General features: G+C 44.7%; 1 protein-coding gene across 24 annotated transcripts in view; it reads right to left on the minus strand.

The window, feature by feature from the left end:
* Nucleotides 1-17107, minus strand: part of Cacna1c (calcium voltage-gated channel subunit alpha1 C) — a 697711-nt gene that overhangs the window by 22438 nt on the left and 658166 nt on the right. For 17 of the 24 annotated variants that reach the window (XM_077798896.1, XM_077798895.1, XM_077798894.1 and 14 more), the window contains 4 exons: nt 15853-15885; nt 12505-12633; nt 10240-10305; nt 9105-9196 (listed from right to left, as the gene is read on the minus strand). In XM_077798896.1, coding sequence (XP_077655022.1) covers nt 9105-9196; nt 10240-10305; nt 12505-12633; nt 15853-15885 — 320 coding nt within the window. The remainder of the gene's footprint in view (nt 1-9104; nt 9197-10239; nt 10306-12504; nt 12634-15852; nt 15886-17107) is intronic. The other 7 variants (XM_077798915.1, XM_077798909.1, XM_077798905.1 and 4 more) reach the window with 1 other exon arrangement.

Here is a 17107-nt window from a genome sequence, read left to right on the forward strand (position 1 = left end):
TTTGTTCAGTTTTAACACCCCCAGTGGGTTGAGAAATTTAATTTCACCTTCTGTTGAATTGCATGTTCCTGTTTTTGCTTGTTGATTCATGAGTTGTCTTCCTCTTCATTTGTTGGGTCCTTTAGGTGGTTTTTACGACCATCCTTTGTTATTCATATGCATTTCAAGTATCTTCCTCCAGCCTGTGACTGGTCTGTTTCTAGGTTTTTTTTTTTTTAATGGTATATTTTGGTAAATCTAAGTTTTTTATTTTAATGAGGTCAAATTTATAATTTTTTGCACTATGTTTGTGCTCTTTGCCTCTCATTTAATAAGTCCTTTCCTGTTCGAGGACATTAAGATATTCTCCTCAAGCTTCCAAAGTTTCATTTTTCACAATAACACATTAACCTGAATTTTATTTTGATATGAGGTAGGAATATGCTTTCATCTTTTTCTGCATAGATAACACTTTTCTTCATATGATTTGCCTACTGATTTGAAATAGCTCTTCTGATATAAATTCTATTTCCATAGACGTGTGAATCTTGTGCTAGTCTTTTCATTCTATTCCATAGGTTTACTTGCCAAGGATCATTGGTACCATGTTGTCTTAATTATTATAGTTTATAGTGAACCTTGCTCTCTCATAGGGCATGAATTCCAGTTTCTTGTTTTTCATTTGTCTTGATTGTTCACTTTCTTTTTCTATTCCTTAGACACATTAGAATCAGTTCATCAAGTTCTATGAATAGTTCTATTGAGAGTCTTGTGGAATTGCATTAAAATTTAGATTAAGGAATCTTGACAACTTTAGGATATAAGGTCTTTCAGCCATGAACATGGCATCCATTTTTGTAGTCCTTACTTAACGTCTTCAGTAAAATTTTATGATTTCCCCATATACATCCCTTGTTACATTATTTCTAGATACCTTCTTTATTTTGTTGCATATTTAAAATGGTGCAGTTTGACAGGCATGGTCCTATAAACCAATAGTCCCAGTTACTTGGGAGTGAAGCAGGATGATCCCTTAAGCCTAGGATTTTGATGCTAGCTTAGGCAACATAGTGAGACACAGCTCAAACAAACAAAAAAACAAAAAGATGCAGTTTTAAATTATATTAGTTTGTTATAGTGTAGAATAACTGATTTTATATACAGATTTGCTGAACTTTCTTCCTGGTTTCAACAGTTTATCTGTAGTTTCTCTTGTACATTCTGAACTGGCAATTTTTTTTTTTTTTTTACTTTTTTGTTTCTTATCTGATTCTTAACTTTCAATTTATTTTTCTTATTGCAGTGGACAAAACTTGCAAAGAAATGAAGTTAAATAACCAATATAATGTTTATATTATATTGCATTGGACCAAACTTGCAAAGAAATGAAATTAAATCACCAATATAATGTTTATATTATATTGCATTGGACAAAACTTGCAATATAATATTCCAGGTCAGATTCTGATTTGATAGGCAGAAAGAGTGATAGTATAGGATCTTAGGATCTTATCCATTATGTTTTCTGATTAGCTATTTCAAATACAATATAATGATTCTTCCTCTTTGTTAATTTCCCACTTTACTGATCCTATCCATTACTACAGAGATTTTTAATTATTTTGCTTGGATTTTCTACTTGGATTGGGCTGTCTTTTTTTTGACGTTTTCAAACATTGACAATTATGTCAACACATTTTCTCTTCTCCTCTCTTCTCCTCTCCTCTTCCTGTTCTGGGGATTGAACCCAGTGAAGCACTCATACGGGGCAAGTACTCTATTGCTGAGCTACATCCCCAGTCCCATTCATATTTTCATTTTTATAACTTGTTTTTTTTCTCCTTCTCTTATTAATATTAGCTTTATGTTCATATTATGGGATGAGTGTAGAGGTTTGATACCTCTTTCTAATCCTGAAAATTTTTATAATATAGGAATGGTCTATTCTTTTATAGTTTGTTAGAACTCACAAATAAAAATATCAAGGCTTGGGCCTTTTTGAAGGCTAAAATTTTGACGATCTTTTCAATTTTTATCATAGTTAATGCTATTTATTTATTTAGAGCATTCCAATGTTACAGTGGCACCAACCTACATCTTATATGAGATGCCTATACTTACATCAAATCTATATTGAATTTGTGACAAGCCAGAAAACTGTTTACTGTTTTATTTGTGGAAAACCTTTTAAATGTTTTCTAAGCTTGCATTTTTTTCATTGATTATTGCTTTTATCAGTTAATGTTTTAATTTTTTTCTTAGCAGTTTTTATAATTTGTATTTCCTTGTATAACAGCATTGACTTTATATTTTTAAGTATATTGACATAAATTTGCTCATAATATCCTCATCCCCTTTTTAAGGTCTAATCTTATTTGTTACATTTAGAAAATCTTGGTTTTGACTGGACTCAAACCTAGAGGTAGACGGTCTCAGAGTACAGCCTCTATCATTGGGCAGTCTGTTCCTGGCATTTTTCTTTGACCTCCTTCATTTTCTTGGCCCAATGTCTTGCATATTCTTTGGCCTCTTGCTTATTTTTCTTAGTATCCTGTTTCTTCAAGACAACATGGTGGTGGCTGTGTTGCAGCACGGGTGGAGGAACATGAGGCTAAATTGTGTGCACTTGAGTTCTAGGTTTCTTACATTCTTTGTCTAGGGCTTTGCTGTAGTCTCTAGATCTGGGATGTCCCCTGAAGGCACCTGGTTGAATGTTTGGTCCCTAGTCTGTGGCTCTGTTGTGGTGGAACCTTGAGGAGGTGGGGCCTAGGGGAGGGAGTGAAGTCACTGGGGTCATACACGGAAGAAGATATAGGAAACCTGTCCCCTTCCTCACTTTCTTTGCTTCTTGGTCTCTATGAGGTGGGCAGCTCTGGTCCATCATGAGCTTTCTATCAGATGTTCTGTCTCGCCACAGGCCCAAAGAAGTGAAGTTAAATAACCATAGACTGAAATCCCTGAAATCTTGGGCAAAAACAAACCTTTTCTCCTTTTTGTAAACCTTTATTTAATTTATTTATTTTTGTGTGATGCTAAGGAGAGAACCCAGGGCCTCACCCATGCTCTACCACCGAGCTACAACCCCAAGCCCTTTTTCTCCTTATTTAGTGAATTTTCTCAGGCATTTTGGCACAGTGATGGAAATCTAACTAACACAGGTTTTTATAAACACACACACACACTCACACACACACACACACACACACACACACACACAGAGTTCACCTTGGTTTATCACAGGAATAGCCCTTACTCTGTTGCAGGGGCACACAGCTGTGCTTCCCAGGGATACCTCAGTTTGTCATTCCAGCCACTGATTCAAACCACATAACTCTTCCGCCCTTTCCTCAGGGGGCCAGAAGCCATGTCTGTGGCCATTCACTTCTCATGAAAGGTACCAAGTTTACGTTCATGGTCTACTTTAATGAGTTTCTAACAGCGAGTGGCTGGAAAGATGTTCAGCATCTTCAAGTAGCTGATCACCTGAGGTGCCATTAAAAAAGCATACAATTATCTTATAATTCTAAAAATCATTTCTACATCCATAATTATGTTGCTTTTTGTACGCCTAATATTGTTGTGCCTTTTTAAAAAAATATGGATTTGATAAAAGTCTTATTTATTGTTTTTTTCCAATCATCTTTAGCATTTATTCATAAAATCTACTTTGGTTTTATATTTGGCTGATTTATGCTTTTATTTTTTATGAATGCATTTCTTCACATTTTGATGGGGGTTTTTTTGCTATTTTTTAACCATCTATTAGTTTACTTATTATAATTTTAAAAATGAATAAATTTTACATTCTGAATTTTCCTTTAGTATTGATGGGTCATCTCATGTATGTCAGATACAACATTATCACTAATTTCTGAGCATCTGCAGTTTCAACTTCGAGTTATTTAGAAGAATGAATTAAAAATTTTAAGTGGAGAGGTTTCAGAGGGGCTACTGTTTTTATGGTTAGTTTCTAATTTTGCTATATTGAGGTCAGAGAAGTTTTAGGATTTGTTAAATTCTGCTTTGTGAATTAAGTTATGGCTAATTTTTGTGAATGTTTCTAGGTGCTTATAAAGGATGTGTCTTTTGCCATTTACTGAATAGTAATTTATTAATCTGTTAACTGTCTTATTTGGCTTTGCTTTACCCTTTCTTCTACTTTGACCTGTCTCATCTGTCATTTTCTGTGACCTGCATTCAACTCCCCGTGTGTGTGTGTGTGTGTGTGTGTGTGTTTATTTTCTCCTTAGAGTTCTATCTCCATCTATGAGATACACTTCCAAAGTGTATGGTTAGGCTCCCCTGTCATGTGGGGGAATAATCTTGGCGGACTATTCCTTTACCAGTGCCAAATGCCCCCTTTGTCTTATATGATGCCTTTCCCCTGGTACGCAGTTGTCACATCAACACCTTAAGCACTGCTTTGCATGCCTTCTCTAGCCCTTTATTTTCATCCTCTCTCTCAGAAATGGGCTATGGCTAGAATTCCTTTTTTTTTTTTTTTGGTACTGAGGATTGAACCCATGGTCACTTAACCACTGAGCCATATCCCCAGCCCTGGATTATTGATCTTTTGATGGAGAAATTTAACTCATTTAATTTTTAGTAATCATTAGTATCTTTGTTCTTATTATCTTTGTTCTGTCTTCTAATTTTTCCAATTTTATTTTATTTCATTTTATTTTGCTACAAAAGTAGCCCTTCCTTCATTTTCATAAATTGCTAAGGTTTTTTTGTCCATTTTTTTTTCTATTTTGTGGCTTGGAATGTACACATTCCATTTCCATTTTTCTAGTTGACCTTTCAATATTTAATGTATGTATTTGTACACATTTTCCCCTTGGTTGCATAAAGAGTGACACAGTATCCACTTCTTCTCTCGGTACAAGAGAAGAATCTTGGCATAGTTTCATGTTTCTCAATTTACTATTATCTCACTTCCAAACTTGTTGAGATAATATGGTATTCTACTTCCAAATTGTTATTAAGATTTTGGACATTTCCTCTTAACAATTATTTTGGCTTGATCTCCAGTACTGCAAAAATCTTCATATAAATTTTAAAATATCTATTTTTCTAAGTCATAACAATAAGTATTACAACAGTTTCTTCACTCTTGATGTTGCTCATTGTCTTTTTAGATTCATTCTTCATTCTGTGGAAGTACACAACTGTATAATTACAATGAGGCAGGGTTATGTGAGAGAGTAAACTTTTGAGGTTCTTGTATTTTTGGAAATGTTTATTTTGAGTTGCTACTTGAATACTTATTAGATTGAATATAGAAGTCTAAATATAGGAATCTAAGTACATTTTCCTTGTAATTTTGAACACATTATTCCATTAGCTTCTAGTGTGCACCTTTATTGAAGAGAAGTCCAAGGCCAGTTGATGCTTTGCAAATCAATCTTTTTCCTCTTCAGCAACACCATTCACTGGAGAGACTGTTCTTTCTCCATTGTGTGATCTTGGCACCTTTGTTGAAAATCAATTGACCATAAATGTTGGGTTTATTTCTGGGATCTTTGTTCTGTTCCATTTGTCAATTTTCCATTTGTCTGTTTCTATGCATCTGTTTTTATGTGTATGTTTTTAAACTACCAGGCTGTTTTGATTACTATAGTTTTTTAATGGATTTGAAGTCAGATAGTGTGATACCTCCAGGTGTGTGTGTGTGTGTGTGTGTGTGTGTGTGTGTGTGTGTGTTTCCCTCCAGATTGCTGTGGCTATTCAGGGTCATTGATGGTTTCATAAACATTTTGTTTCTATTTCTGTGAAAAATGACATTGGCATTTTAGTAGGGATTGCACTGAATTTATAGATTGCATTGGGCAGTATGAACATTTTAACAATATTAAATCTTTTAATCCATGCACATGGGATACCTTTCCATTAATTTGTGTTGCCAACTATTTTTTTCATCATTGTTTTATAGTTTTCAGTACACAGATCTTTCATCTCCTTGGTTAAGTTTATTTTTTTTTCTACATGCTATAGTGAATGGCATTGGTTTAAAAAATTAAGTTTTTTTTACAGATAGTGTGCTGCTAGTGCAAAGAAATGCACTAATGATTTTTGTGTGCTGATTTTGTAGCCTGAAATTTTACTGAATTTATTTATAAGTTCTAACAGTTTTTTTAATTTTCATTTTTTTAGTTGTAGTTGGACACAATATCTTTATTTTATTTATTTATTTTTATGTGGTGCTGAGGATTGAACCCAGGGCCTTGCACGTGCTAGGCAAGCACTCTACTGCTGAGACACAATTCCAGGCCACAGTTTTGTTTTTGTTCTCTTTCTTTTTGGTGTGGAAACTTTAGAGTTTTCTGTACAAGATCATGTTTAGCAAAGGGATAATTTCACTTCTTCCTTTCCTACTTGGATGTCTTTTATGGAGGTGCTGAGAGTGGGCACCCTTTCCTTGTTTCTGAGTATTGAGCATAATGTTAACTGTGGACTTTACATACATGGTATTTATTGTGTTGAGGTACCTTACTTCAATGCCTGATTGATCGAAAGGTTTTAATATGTAAGGAGGATGAATTTTGTCAAATGCTTTTTCAGCATTTATTAAGAGGATCATATAGTTTCCATCCTTCATTTTGTTAATGTGCTGTATCACATTATTGATCAGCATATGTTAAACCATCCCTGCATTCCAGGTTTAAATCCCACTTGATCATGGGGAATCATATTTTTAATGTACGGTTTAATTCAGTTGCTAGTATTTTGTTGAGGATTTTTGCATCGATGCTCACCAGGAGTATTGACTTGTAGTTTTGGTTTCTTGCAGCATCTTTTTTTCACTTTGATATCAGGCCTTGTGAAACTTCAATTTGTTGATGTTTTCCCACTTTTTAAGATTTTAAGATATTTTCTTTATTGTTGATATTCTAAAAGGTAATCATAATGTGTCTATTCTGCACTTAGAAGGCAATTTCAAAATGAAAGTTCACACTTTTATTTAAAATTTTAATTGATCACATTTCTTTATTTTACTCTCTCCATTCCTTCTGGGTTTTTTGGTCTGGAATTTATATTTCAGAGAGAGTATTTTTCATTTCATATTTTCTTTTTGTCCTTTAGCTATCTAAGGAGAATTCCCTGGTTAATCTTTCAGTGCATCAATTCATTTTTCTGCTGTGTCCCCTCTGCTCTACATCCTACTTTAAAAAAATATTTCAACCACTGTATTTTTCTCTTTTTAGTACATACTTTACTCCCCTCCCCCTTCTTCCTGGAGATTTATCCCAGGGGTCACTTTACCTGTGAACTCTTATTTTTAATTTTTTTTTTAGACAGGGTCTCATTAACTTGTTTAGGACCTCACTAAATTGATGAGGTTGTCTTTGAACTTGTGATCTTCCTGCTTCAGCATCCCAAATCACTGGGATCATAGGCATGCACCACTGTGCCCAGCTCACTTTGCTCTTTTTAATAAGGGCTGCTGTTGCTGCTGCTGCTGCACTTCTTCTAATTAACAGATAGATGGGTGATGTTCTCTAGTGTCTCTAAAGATATTAGTTATATTTATTATATTTATATTATATGTAAGATAATTCTATTTATTCCTCATTCATCTGTAAATCAAGTGTGAGGCCTCTCTTTCTTGATGTTAGTTTCTCCCAAATACTTTGGGATTATTGTTGATTTCTCTTTGGGATGGAGAAGTCAGTTCATAGCTCTCTGGATGAAGTCCTCCTCCCAGGATCCTTCCTGGGGATCATGAAAGGGAGATAAGATGTGCTGCAGGTAGACTGGGCAGGTGGCTTCTTTTTGAGTGTGGGTTCCCTGAGGGGAGGAAGATGTTCTGTCTCTCCAAACTCCAAAGTCCAGGGTTGAAATGTCAAGTGACAGTGCTTCCAGACTGCAAGAATTAGCAAATGATCCCCAATAGAATAAGCCCCTAGGAACCAGGGCTCCCGGACCAGGGCTTCCTGTGCCTTGCATCTGTTGACCCTGAGCTTAGAGACTCCCTGGGCTGCTCTCACTTCCCCATAGTCTCATCCTGTCTGGAGGTGTGTGGTCCTTGGCTCTTGTTCCTTTGACAGTTGAATCCAACCTGCTTTCTCCATTTAGGAATCCCTCAACATTTCTGGTTCACCTAAGGCACTCTTACATGCCAGTTTTTTTCCCTATCCTTAGCACTGTTACAAATTTATTCTCTAAAGAAATGTCTTCTGTTATCAAGGAAAGGAGGGGAGATGGGCCCAGGTGATCATTCTGAAATCTGTGTCCAATTCCATATTTAAATGTGGCACAGGCTTGAAGGCTGCTGTGGAGTGGCAGTTGACCTGTGTTCTGATAATCTAAGGGAGGTGGTGATGTCAGACTGCTATTTAGGGAGTCCACTAGTATGATATAATGCATTTTTGAGCAATTATGATACTTGGGTTTGGGGAATGGGTTCTGTGAGACATGGTAAAGGTGGGTTATCTGAGACCCTTGGGAAGGGGACTCCAGGGCTCACTACCTCTCCTAGTACCACCTATAGAATAGATGAGCTAGCATAGACTTCAGAATTCATCTGGTCCAGGGATTGTCATGACCTGGATGAGAAGAAGCAGGCTGCAGAACAGAGTCACTCAGGGGCACTGTGAGAAACACTCCCTCCCCAGCATTCCAGAGGTGGTGGTCTTCCAGGAAGTGTAGAGGCTCAAGGCTGGCTTCAGTGCGTATAAAAGTCAGTGCAGGTGGACATAACCACCTAACACAGCAGATGGCGCACACACACTGGCATAGTGATCAATACCTATATTTGTTTTATGGGGAAACTGAGGCTCAGAGATAGTAGATGTCCTGCTCAAGGTCACAAAGCCAGCATGCTGCAAACTTGGCTTTGAACCTGTTCAGATCCCAAGCCAGGGTGATTTCAATGTTTGACTTTGGTCTTATCATGGCTTTGGTGGTTACCAGCAGGTGTCAGTGTCCAGTAGTCCAGTACTCATGGACCACTCAGTGCTCATGGAACATTAATACAAATCACAATGAAAGGGGGGGGTTAGTGAGGGGAGCACCTGCTCCATTCTTTCTCACCCTCCGAACTCACTTCATTCTTCTCTACACCCAGGCCACAGGTCATCATGTAGATGTGTGTGTGTGCACCTGTGTCCTTGGACACCCACCTGAAGAGCAGCAGCACAGCTTGGGGGAAGGTCTGAAAATTGTTGTTCCGGTTGATCTCTGTGGTATCATTCAGGGCAATTTTTCCAAATACCTAGCAGAGGAAAGGAAGAGAAATTCAGTGACCTGTGAGAAGAAGACCCTAATTTCCAACACTTTTTTTTCAATAGTCTCTTTAGGGGACAAAGTAACTCAGAGATTGTCCAAACTATACCCCAGAGTCTCCTGATGTGACCTGGACAGCACCTGCAGCCCCACCCCCCAGTCTTGGTCCCAATTATCTGTGGACACATGTAAGAAGAATTGTGCCCTTGGCCCTCAGCCGAGGTCCCCACAGCCAGCAGGAGCTGGGGCTGAGAGCAGTGGAGGCCATGATCAGGACCTGCTGGGTGGGGACGCAGGGTCCACTGCCTTCCTTTGTTTGCCATTTTAGTTCCTATGTCCAAACACTCCCAATTTAGGTTATTGGATTTGGAGTGATATTGAATGGGTGATCTGGGGCTTGGACAAATTTAATTCATCCCTGAAATCAGAGGTTTCTTCTTTTTTATTTTATTTTTCCTGCCCCTTTAAAGCTATGCTTATCCTGGAAACCTTTTATCGGGTGTCAAGGGAGGGCTTTTCATCACAAAGATTTGGACTACCAACCTTCAGGTCTTTCTGCACTGAGCAAGTGGGGAGCTTGCTTAAGCTCCTGGCCAGTGTGCCTTGCTGGGGAGGGGAAGGGCTGTCCAGTCTGACTTGGGGAACTCAGCCAGAGCCCTGAGGAGGCTGGAGAACTCTGGTTTGGGGAAGGAGAAGGAGTAGTGGGCATCTGGGAAGGGGAGGCCCTAGGAACTGCTGCGTGTTTGAGGAGGCACTACCTTCCCTGTTCTCCCTTCCCTCTCTCTTCTTCTCTCTCAGTCCTTAGCTTTTGAATGCCATTGGGTGGAGGGGAATTCTCAGGCCCATCAGACATGGGCAAAGCAGGGGGGTGCAGATCAGAGCCTTCTTGCTGTTTCCAAGAAGGGTTTGTTTTGTTTTGTTTTGTTTTGTTTTTTTCTGCGGCCAACTGCGTAATTCTGAGTTTTTCCTTACCAGTTAAGAACCCAGGCCTGGGGCCCTGGTCAGGGAGTGAGGGTGGAGAGCTCTTCCTACCTGCATCCCAATGACTGCATAGATGAAGAACAGCATCACTATCAGAAGGGCCACGTAGGGCAGGGCCTGGAAGGAAGCATGGAGGACACCAATTAGGCCCCGGGGACAAGATCCCTTCCCAGGGAGCACTGTGTCCCCTTCTCTGCAGCCATCAGCTGCTGCCTGACTTTGGGCAAGGGGCAGTTCCAAGAGCCCTACAGAAGAACTGGGCACCTGGAAGAGCCTGAGAAATGGGCATTGACTTCTCATTTTAGTCTTTTATTTGCTTTTTGTGGTGCTGGGGATGGAACCCAGGCAGGTGACGCTCTAGCACAGAGATCCACCCCGGCAGGCTGCAGCACAATGGATGCAGGGCCGCACTACTGCAGTGAGCAGAGTCTGGGGGAGCTGAACCTCCTTCAACTGCGCAGAAATATTAGCAAGAGGAAGGAGAGAGTGGTGGAGGATGCGCTCCCCTCTGGCCACTGACACCTGGGGAGAGGTAGAGGAGGTGGGCTGTGCCCCTCTTTATTCAGCTGACTTTTGCTCCACTAGTTGTGGGAGCAGGTTTTACTGTTGTGAAACTACTTTCCAGATACGGGAGCTTGGGCAAGTTACCGAACCTCTCTGAGCTGCAGTTTCCTCATCTGAGCGAGGGAACAATGGCCTCTGGGGGTTTGTGGCGTTTAAATGACTTGAGGCTTACTGAGTGCTTAGTGCACTACCTCGCAGAGTCACATGCCAAACGTTTTATTCACTCAACATATTATCTGACAACTTAATTTTCCAGAGCCACAGCTGGGGAAAGCACCTTGGGCCTCCACACCAGTTCCTTTTGTGGGATCCAGGAGCCCAGCATGCTGGCTCCGAAGGAAATGCGTCGCCATCGGCCACACAACACTAGATGGCGCTGCGAGCTCACTCAATGCTTTTCTCATCCAGCTGCACTGGGCTCCTCATTCAAGTGCCATTCCTTAGAGTCACCCCAGCCTGTTTTCTCTTTCCAGCCCAGGGAAACGTTGAGGTTGGGGGCTATACGGCCACCACAGCTTTGGACCCCAGGGATCAGTAACCAGGTCAGCCCCCAGTCCTGCTTCCATGAGGGCTGCCGATTCAAATCCCCAGAGAGCCGCCCCTCCCCCACCTGGGCAGGGCCATGGTGGGGAGCTGCAGCTCCTTGGAGGTGGGGAGTCAGCTTGGGCTTGGGCTGGAGGTGCACTGGCTCCCAGAGCGCAACCAGGCTGAGGCCTCGACTGCTGGTCCAGCAGATGGTCTCTGTCCCTGCCTGGAGGGGACTGCCTTTGGGAGGGGACTCCAAAGCAGGGAAGCAGGGGCCCTAGAGCATCTGTCCTCTGGCTCCAACCGCAGCAGGAGACATAACTGGACCAGAGACCAACTCTACGCCCTATCTGAGGCCTGGACTGACCAGGGCAGGGGACATGGAGATTGTTATTTAGAGATGATGATTCTCCAAGTCCTGGGGACTCAGAGTGGCACTTCCACAGGAGGAGAGAGGCCTGCCTTCTGTGCGGGGCCAGGGGAGCAGTTAGGGGCTGCTGCCGGCATCTCCAAGGAATCCCAGGGACCTAACTGCTCTGCTTCTCTTTAACTTCACACTTACATAACACTCCCCAGAGCTGCCAGAGGTGACTGTGAGCCTGTTTTTACAGGTGGAAAATGATGGCTGAGAAAAGGAAATTAATTATGCAGTAGTCAGGCAATCCTGGGGCCCTATGAGGGGTCTGCTTTCCTGCAGTGGAGTGACACCAGGGTCCCTTAGGGTTTGGCTAGGACCACAACCAGGTAGGGTCAGCAGACTTGGCTGGGAGATCCCCAAACTGCAGGAATTTGAGGGGGCCAGAGTGGTTTCAGATGAGCTAGACCCGTGTTTTTCTGATATGTTCTATCCCACCTAACCCCTTTGTCCAGTAAATTCTTGAGGAGAAACACATAAATGAGAGGAGAGAGCAGAACCACCTCAGCCTCCCCTCTCCTCCCACCCTCTGTACTCTGCCTTCGGGGAAATGTGGGGCTCTGGGAGTTGACTTTTCAAAAACCACAGATCTAGTTTCATCCTCTCATCTCAGAAATGAGGAAAGCAAGGTGCCTGGTGGGAAGTTGCCCTCACACACATGCTGAGCAGCAGAGGAAGGGCCAGCCCCAGGCCCCTTGCTTCCTGTGACAGCTCAGGTCCAGGGAGCTCCAGGGGTGGGGGCAGGGGAGCCCCAGCTCACTCCAGGATCCCAGAGGTTGTCTCCCACTGCATTGGGAAGGTGGCCTGGTTACCTGGAAGGATTTGATGAAGGTCCACAGCAGGGTCCGGATACCCTCCCCACGGCTCAGCAGCTTGACCAGGCGCATGACCCGGAAGAGGCGGAAGAAGGTGATGGAGATGCGGGAGTTCTCCTCTGCATTCTGGAAGCCATTGGCAATAGGAGGTGCAGTTAACACAGCAAGAGAGGGGTGGTACAGGAGGGGCGCTCTGAGAAGCAGTCTTTGGCTGAGGGGAGGCAGGCTGGGTGGGTCAGCTGCACTGGACTCTTCCCTCAGGTCCTTGCTCCCTGGTCATGGGTGGGAGGCCAGTGTCCAGCTTTCTGGGTCAGTAGCCAGTCATGTGGTCTCTGCAGAGCCATGCTGTGCCTAGGCCCTGAGACTGTGGTCCTGATATCCCACCCTCTCTCTTCCCCTTCATTCCTAGTTTGTGATGCCCTGCATGGAGCAACAGAAAGCTCCAGAGGAGCTACCATATACTTTGGAAACTAGGCCTAGAGCTGGCTGCCCTTGGAGTTCCTGGCTCTCCCTCTGTCTAGCTCAGCTGAGGGTCCTACACCCTGAGTGGGACCTGGCACTCTGTGAGGATGCTAGGTGGCAGCTGTCCCTTATGATTGCATTCAGGGGTTCTGACGGGTGGGGTGGGCTGCCCACTGAAGGGGTCTCAAGCCCTGGCTGCTCTGGACTCCAGCAGTTCTCTTGTGTCACCTCCCCCTGCTTCCCACAGCCCTTGCCCCTATGGCTACAGGAGAAGGGGCTGGGGAGTGGGGTGCTGCTGGTGCTGGGCGAGGGAGGGTCTGGCTTACAGCACTTGCCTTCCTCGCAGGAAGGAAGCCGGTGGCCTTCTAACTCCCCTCTTCCCTGGGGCTTCTAGGAGGCTCCACCCTGTCCAGGCTGTGGAAGACCCTGGAAGGGATGAGGGCACAGAGGGGAGGTAGGGAGGTGTCACTTGCAGTGATCCCTGGAATGTCTGGGCCTTGCTCTCTGAGGACCAAGGGATCTGTTTAGGATGGATCATCTCCCTCCCTGGAGTCCTGGAGGGAAGGGGAAGAAGAGGGTCGGCATCGAGGCCAAGGCAAGCTGGAGTGGGCTTATGACTCTTGGGTTGCAGGGGACTCTGCTGGCTGAGGCTCACCTTCAGCTGTGGGACCTGGAGGAGCAGGAGACTGTGGGCACATGCCTGGCCAGGGCTCCAAAGACAGGACAGACAGCCCTGCTCCCTTCTGCCTCCAGACCCAAGAATAACAAGAACTGACCTCCCATCTTGAGCCCCCTGCCCACAGGAGCAGCAGGCTGTGCTGCAGAGCCTGGGAAGCTGGCACCTGGCCACCCTCAAGAGAGCCACTTCCCGCCTCCCAGAGCCAGTGCAGCTCACCCGGCCCTGCCAGCACCAGGAGAGAAGCGGCCCTCGAGTTTCCTGTTACTGTTCCCGTTCCAGGTTCCCCTCAAGGAAGGAGGGGTCTCTGGCAGCCCACCCCACCCCCGCTTTCCTCTTCCTGTATTTTACACTGTTCCCCTGAAATGGCCCAAGCCTGTTTCCACTCCCTGAACAGCCCACTAGCCGGAAGCCCTTGAGGGCTCCTCAGGCCCGTCCACTCCTGACCTGGTGGGATGGCTTCAGGGACCACTCGTCTCCTACTCAGATCAGGAGACCCCTGAGGGAGCAGGGAAATTCAGAGGCAGATTTTACAGCTTGCGCATTTCACCTTGGGGGTTCTGCATAGAAACCAAGCAGAGGGTCTCTCCTGGCTTTTGGACCCTCCTGACAGGAGAAGAGTCAACATATTTCTTAGGTTCAAAATCAGAGCTGCCTCAGCTCCTCCTAGGGCTCCTGCTCCCTTCAAGGCAGGGGGCAGACTGTGGTACTGGGGGCCTGCCACATGGGCTCCCTGAGGGCCTGGAGAGGGACCTGCAGGCAGCAGTCCTTGTGCTGTCCCTGGGCCTGCCCCTGCCTGTTTACTTTGAGGTCTTTGATGGCCTCCTCCTCTATTTCTATCACCTGTGCATCTACTTGAAATTCTATTTTCCCTCCTTAGCAAGAGGTTTGTTCCCCCAGAGGAGCTCACAGAGGAGGCTTAGGGTTTTATAACCCAGCTGTCAGTTCCACTGTGTTCCAGAAAGGAGAAAAAGAAGAAAGAACAAGCTTAAGTGGGGGAACTTCAGCTGTGGGTGTCAAGAGTCTGAGAAGTTGGTGCCACTGGGACAGTTGGATCTGATGAATTAAAACAAAGCCACGCAGACCCCAAAGCCAAGCTTGCTGTTTGGATTCCACTGTGGCGTTCAGAGCCCACCCCTGAGCTGCAGCTTCCCAATGGTGCTCTAGAAGAATAAGCACATTGCCAGGCGGCAGGACAATTTCCTGTAGTAAAGGGAATGACAATGCCATGAGAAGGCAATCCAAGTGCTGTCCCCCTGAAGCCCCGTGAAGCAGGGAAAGATGTCCATGGCTCAGCCTTTCCCTGGCAGCCTTTGGCCAGGTCGTCATGGGCTACAGTGGGATCACCACCAATCCACCCAATCTCGCCTCCGGTCTGCTGACTTTCGGGATTTGAGGAATCAACCCACTGGTCTTTCTAAAAACTCACACTTAGCTCAGTTTGAAATGTGTGATGGCACCTTTTGGGGGGGGGGGAGGTGCTGTAGAGGGACAGTTCAAGGTCACATGACCACTTTAGCCAAAGGGGGTCATGGACTCCTACATTAGGAATGGTCCAATTGACAGAGTTTGTTTTTCTGCATCCACTTTGCTGCAGAAAAGTGGGTTTAGCCCGACTGAAATGAATGTCAGGAATTTAGAAAAATAAGAGGGGCACCATGGTTGGAGTGACTAGAAGTTCAACTGCCCTCTTAGGAACAAATGCCAGCATAAAGCTTCTGCCTGCAGCGGCCTTCCACTCAGAGCCGAGGGAGGCTGGTAGTCACGGACATGGATAGCAGGAACTCATCCTCCTCCTCTCAGCTTCTTGGCTAGACCCCTCTCTCTTCCCCTCTTCCTGGAATCCTATGGTGGCTCTCGCAGGTGGTCTCTGCAAATTTCCCACGTCAGATTAAGCTTAGTCTCAGTCCTCGGGATGTTTAACAGGAAATGGTCCGTGGGTCCAATTCTCTCCCAGTGGCTCATTAGATAGACAAGATCACAGGGAATTACCACCCAAAGGAGCTGGGGGAGGCAGAACACCGTTACGCGTGCAGCCTTTTCACAGTTCACACGAGCACAGGCAGAGCAAGGCACACGACGGACACGTGGTTACATGCAAGGGAGCCAGGCTGGGCTCCTGAGACTCTGGAGGTTGGAGTGGGTAAGAGTGGGGGTGCTAGAGGGTTCACAGAAGCTGGGCACGTGGTCTGGAGGGTCGGTCTTACCATAGAGGGAGAGCATTGGGTATGTTCAGCTGGCTTTAAAGAAAGGCAGACAGAGATAAGCTGTAATGAGTCTCCAACGAAGATGCCCGGTATTCTAGGTCTTGGCTAACACAGGAGAGACACAGTGGCAGGAGAGGGCACAAGGAAACAAGTGAAAGAAATACAAAAGCGTGGGCCTGGCAGGCTCAGGGACACCACCATGCGTGTGTCTGTGCATTGCTGGGCCTCACGTCTAACAGGGCCCCACAAGGCTTTCGTCTCTGGCCATGAACTGAGTAACTCACACCCATGATGAGCAGATCGGTCTTCTGGACTTTGAGAATGGAGGTTGGTTTTGTTTTCGGTCAGCCTGGTATTCTAAGACCACCTCCAACGACTTCCACCTGCCTCTCTGCACTTCAGCTCCCGCCAGGCAGTGAAGGCAGCACCTGCTCGTACCCTGTCCCTGTCCTGCCCACCCCAGAGAAGCCAAGGGGCTCTTAGCCTTAGGGGAAGACTGGATTCTAGTTATCATGAAGGAAGATCCAGGAGGTGGCTCTCGGCCCTCTCCCCAGCAGGGGCTGGTTCTCAAGGCAGCGGCTCAGGCAGGACCCGGCCTTGCTTGGCTGTAGGTCCATAGGTGTGGAGAACCTTGGCCACTGGCATGAAATAATACGTGTAGACTTGCTTGTTCACCTTGAAAGACCTGCACATAATTTAGGACATTATTATTAACACCCCAGGAAGCTGGGCTCTTGGGTCTGACTGCTTCTGCATTGGGCAGAAACTCAGGTGCACGTCCCAGGCCCGTCCTCTTCCAGGTTCCCTGCGCCTGTCTCTGGGAAGATGACCCTGCTTTTTGGATCCAGCACCTAGAGCTCAGCCTCTTCTGATCATAACGGTCTGAGCTCTAACTCTTTCTACAAAATCTTCAGTCTGCTCTCCATCCCCCACTCTCAGTTGGTTTCCCTTGTATTTCTGTTTTAAAGGTACAAATGAGGAAAATGTATAACAGAATTTTTGAAGGATAGAAATGTGCATAAGTAGACATTTGCTTGCAGCCTGGAAATACTTCCTTGGTAACAGATTTCTCAGCAAATTCTTTTTTTAAAAATTTCTCATAGAAAGTTGGTGAGATGTCCTTTTGTAGGGAATGGTGATGATATAAGGTGAGGTTAGGGAAGAGGAGGCAAGGGACACTTCTCTAGTCATTTATAGAACACATTCTAAACCTCGGCTTCTGTTTTGTGAGGATTACCAGCTGCTGGGTCAGTCC

This window comes from Urocitellus parryii, chromosome 5 (genome assembly GCF_045843805.1).
Source record: "Urocitellus parryii isolate mUroPar1 chromosome 5, mUroPar1.hap1, whole genome shotgun sequence".
Classification (NCBI taxonomy): domain Eukaryota; kingdom Metazoa; phylum Chordata; class Mammalia; order Rodentia; family Sciuridae; genus Urocitellus; species Urocitellus parryii.